The sequence below is a fragment of the Trichechus manatus genome, unplaced genomic scaffold, assembly GCF_000243295.1.
Source record: "Trichechus manatus latirostris isolate Lorelei unplaced genomic scaffold, TriManLat1.0 scaffold00199, whole genome shotgun sequence".
Taxonomy (NCBI): Eukaryota; Metazoa; Chordata; class Mammalia; order Sirenia; family Trichechidae; genus Trichechus; species Trichechus manatus.
Genome location: NW_004444135.1, coordinates 3870371 through 3874935, shown reverse-complemented (window position 1 = coordinate 3874935; position 4565 = coordinate 3870371). Strand labels below are relative to the sequence as shown.

General features: G+C 41.4%; 1 protein-coding gene across 1 annotated transcript in view; it reads left to right on the top strand.

Moving 5' to 3' along the window:
- The window catches only part of OSBPL1A (oxysterol binding protein like 1A), a 27738-nt gene that overhangs the window by 19265 nt on the left and 3908 nt on the right, over positions 1–4565 (top strand). Inside the window, exons 5-7 of the mRNA XM_023742081.1 lie at positions 35–124; positions 1202–1328; positions 4381–4497. Of these exons, the coding sequence (XP_023597849.1) occupies positions 35–124; positions 1202–1328; positions 4381–4497 (334 nt within the window). The remainder of the gene's footprint in view (positions 1–34; positions 125–1201; positions 1329–4380; positions 4498–4565) is intronic.

The following is a 4565-nucleotide window of genomic DNA, read 5'->3' as shown; positions in this document are numbered from 1 at the left end:
GAATGGTGACCTGAACTTAATATTTCCTTCATAGGACTGGGGACAAATGTGTATTGAATTTTAAGCCATGTGGCCTTTTTGGTAAGGAATTACACAAAGTCGAAGGCTACATTCAGGATAAAAGGTAAAGTTTCCGTTTTAAATTTTGAGTTCTGTAGGTGTTGTTGGGGGCGGAGGGCAGTGACGGTTCAGCGGTGGAATTGCAGCCTTCCAGGTGGGCGACCCAGTTTGATCCCCAGCCAGTGCATTTCGTATTTGTCAGTGGAGGCTTATGTGCTGCTATGATGCTGAGCAGGTTTTAGCGGAGCTTCTGCACTAAGGCAGACTAGGCAGAAAGGCCTAGTAATCTACTTTGGAAAATCAGACAATGAAAACCTTACGGATCGCAGTGGTCCAACCCGCAACTGGTCATAGGAGGGAATGGTGCAGGACGGGGCATTGTTTTGCTCCGTTGTGCATGGAGTCACCATAAGTCAGGCGGCGATTCAATGGCAGCTAACAACGACAACAATAATAGGTGTTGTTCACTAAATAAAATGCTAGTACAGCCAGCCTTCTGCATCTGCAGGTTCCACAGCTGCGGGTTCCGTATCTGCAGGTTCAACCAACGGCAGATCGAAAATACTCGGGGTGGGGGGAAACGTTCCAGAAAGCAAAACTTGAATTTGCTGTGCACTGAGCACTATGCTGAATCCGCGCAAATGAAATGATGTGTAGACATCGCCTGCTGCAGCCTCCCACCATTTCACAGATCCTCAGTCTCTCTCCAGCACTCATTGTTTGTGCATTGCTCGCCTTGTGTCTTGTCATTATTCCCTAAACAATGCAGTATAACAGCTATTTACATAGCATTCACATTGTATTAGGTATTATAAGTACTCTAGATATATTTAAAGTATACAGGAGGATATGCATAGGTTATGTGCAAATACTACGCCATTTTATATAAGGGACTTGAGCATCTGCCAATTTTGGTATCCGCAGGCGTCCTGGAACCAGTCCCCCACAGATACTAAGGCAGAACTGTATTAAAATCTGCTGACATAATCTTATTAACCAATAAGTTGAAAAATCTTTCTTCTACCAAAAAAAAAAAACCTATTTCTGTAAAGAATCTGATTCATAAAAATCATTCTAATAATACTAGATTACAGCAAAGCACTGGTTTAACTGTTTGCTAAACATCCATTTCTTTTGACAGCAAAAAGAAACTATGTGCCCTTTATGGGAAGTGGACTGAATGTTTATACAGTGTTGACCTGGCCACTTTTGATGCTTACAAAAAAAATGATAAGAAAAATACTGAGGAGAAGAAGAACAGCAAACAGGTGAACACCCTGGAAGGTGGTATCAAAGGAATAACTGGACTCTTAAACATTTGTGATAATCCCTTTGGAGGTGGCCTGTTATTGGGTCACAGTTTGACCAATTTTTTTTTTTTTTGCCTGTTGCTAATGCATGGAATTTTTCTCCTTGAATCTTTTTTTCTTTTTAATTGTGGTATATATATATTTAACAAAACATTTGCCATTTCAACGCTCTTCACATGTACAGTTCAGTGACATTAATTATGTTTATCATAGAGTTCAGCCATCACCAGTATCCATTTCCAAATTTTTCCATCACCCTTAACAGAAGTTCAGTGTCCTCTAAGCATTGAGTCTCTTTTTCCCCTCCCTCTTTTAATGGGCAGATGTCTTGGTAGCAAATGCTTGACATAACTTTTTATAGAATATGGGTATGTACCACTTTTGTAACTATTTTATTTATATGGGACTTTAAAATCATTCAGGTAGCTTTGGAAAGTAGGAGTTCATCTTAGTGAGATAAACTTTGTTTTCCTCCTCTCTGTTTACATGCATTAGAAATTAATATCCTTTGGATATTTAAAACTTCCTCCAGAATTATCCCTCACATGTTCATGCTTATTGTGTTTTGTTGCCCTTTTCGCTGTCACTAAATCACTGAAGTTACGGCCATCGTAGTTAAACGAGTCACTCCTGAGCTGCTGTCCTTCTTTCCTTACTAAACTTTCTCTTTATGGGACACTTAACAGCCTGATAGAATTCCCCATGTGCGGGGCACATAGCTTCTTGTTGCATGACCCCAAGAAGGCTCTGCAGTTCCGCAGACTTCTGTCCCTGCCATGCAGGCAGAAGAGGGGAGAGCTAAAGAAAGATTGCACCTGTTTGGACAGGAAATATTTGTCTGAGTCCTGATTACCCTGCAGTAACTAGAAGAGCACAAACTCTGGGTTAGGATCCTCTGTCCAGCTTTAGTAAGTGGTGCAGCCTTAGACAAATTTCTCAACTTCTCTCTGCCTCAGCTCCTTCGTTTGTAAAATGAGGAGATAATAAAACAATACCTACCTGTTAGATGAGCTGACAGATGGAAGGGCTCAGAAGAGTACCTGGCTCATAGTAAGACTAAGTACTCCCTTTCTTCTCAAAGTATGTCTGCAGATTGGCAGCATGAGCATCATCCGAGAGCTTGTTAAAAATGCCAGGTGCTCAGGCCTCACCCCAGACATACTGAGGCACCATCTCTGGGGCTCTTAACGTGTGCTAGAGTTTAAGAGGCCCTAATATTCCTCGAAAACAAAAGATCTACTTATTCGTGACTTTCTTTGTAAATCGAGTTAACCGCAGTCCTGAGGTGAAAAGAGTTTCATTAAATGATCAGAGTACCCTGCTTTCTTTGCACTTGGCTTTTTTCTCTCTTCCTTACCCTGTGCACAGTTTTGCTTTCCCCCCCACATCCTACGTTTCCTGCCTCTTTTTCTGCATTCCCTGAGGTGCACTGATGCTTCCCTGCAGCTGTTCGGGAACTGATGGGGCTGGAGGAGATGTTCCAGGATCCAGGGAGCCATGGGACAGAACTCCTTGGCAGCAGCTACTGCCAGTATGAGGCAACTTGGCAAAAGACACCCTCACCAGCACACTTGCTGTCCATCCATCTTTCACAGAGGGCCGGGACAGGGAAAGACATGGGCAGGATTCCAGAAAATAACCCGCATGTTCCTGAAACCCGCTGTCAGTCTTTGTAGAAAAGTGGCCTTACCCCTTGGAGAGAGAAGTTATTCTCACACACGCGCTCCTTGTCTTCTCTCTCCTTCCTGTGTGCCATCTACCTGCCGTCGATTTTTAATGCTCTGAACATATTCACATGCTCTGGGAATTTTATCAACAGTCTTGTCACCTCCTTGCTGCTGATGTTGAGTTTTTTTATTTTTTATTTTTTTTAATTGTGGTAAAATGTATGTAACAAAAAGTTTGCCCCATTTTAACTATTCTTAAGTGTAGAATTCAGTGACATTAATTACATTCCCTGTGTTGTGCTGCCATCACCACTATCCATGTCCAAAAGTTTTTCATCTCCCCAAACAGAAACTCAGCACCCCGTAAACAATAACTCTCTTCCCCCCCTACTCCTCACCAGCCCCTGGTAACTCCCGATGAACTTTGGTCTCCATGTATCTGCCTGTTCTAGATATTTCATGTAAGTGGGGTCATACAGTATTTGTCCTTTTGTGTCTGACTTATTTCACCCCTTGATTTTTTTAAACTGTATATTCACTGAAAATTCCTCACCAGTCTTTCTAAATTTGATAACTTTGCCACCTTGGGAATATTATTTAGTCTTCCGAAGTCTTGAATTCTCTATGTATAAACCTATGGTAATAATATCTACTCCTAGGTTCATTACATTAGCTAAGGATTCAGTATATAGAGTACCTGGTATAGCTCTGGCTTATAAGGGGCAGCCAAAGGAAGTGTTAGCCTAACAACTTTCTAAATTCTCTTAATGAAATACATTCAGATTTCCTACTAGTTTTGTGTCATTGACAAATTTAGTCACCTACCTCTAGAATTTAAGCTTTTGTTGTTCTTAGAATGTTCCACGTTTTGGCTTTGGCTCTGTAGTGTGTCATCTCCTCGAAAGTCAGCCCGTTCCTGTACTTCTCTGGGATCCCTGTGCTAAGCATTTAGAAGTTGCTCAGTACATACTCAAATGAGTTATTTTGTCCTGACAAAAATGAAGCTTTTGAAACATTAATACACTGTAGTAAAGAATGATAATGATGATAGTAAGCCTTGAATACAGTACAGTAAAAAAATGATGGTGGTAAAAATATAACACTAAATGATACAGTGCATAAGGCAGTGATGTCCATAACATGTATTCAGTCATTGAGCAAGTATTTACTGCCTCCCTACACTGTTAAAGGTAGGAATATAAGAATCAGAAAGTCATGGTGTCCTTGACCTCTTGCAGTTTACAGTCTAGTGGTGTTCAATAAATGGTGATTGTTTTACACTTTGTAAATGTATTCATTTAAAACATTGTACTTAAGTTTTGCTCATGTGTTGATTCCTGTAGATGAGCACTTCTGAGGAGTCAGATGAAATGCCAATGCCAGATTCTGAAAGCGTATTTGTTATCCCTGGAAGTGTTCTCCTGTGGCGAATAGCCCCCAGGCCTCCAAATTCTGCGCAGGTGAGACCCGGCTCACTGAACGGGGCCTCGCTCTTCCTAGCTTGCTTTGATGGTGCGCTTCCTGGCAC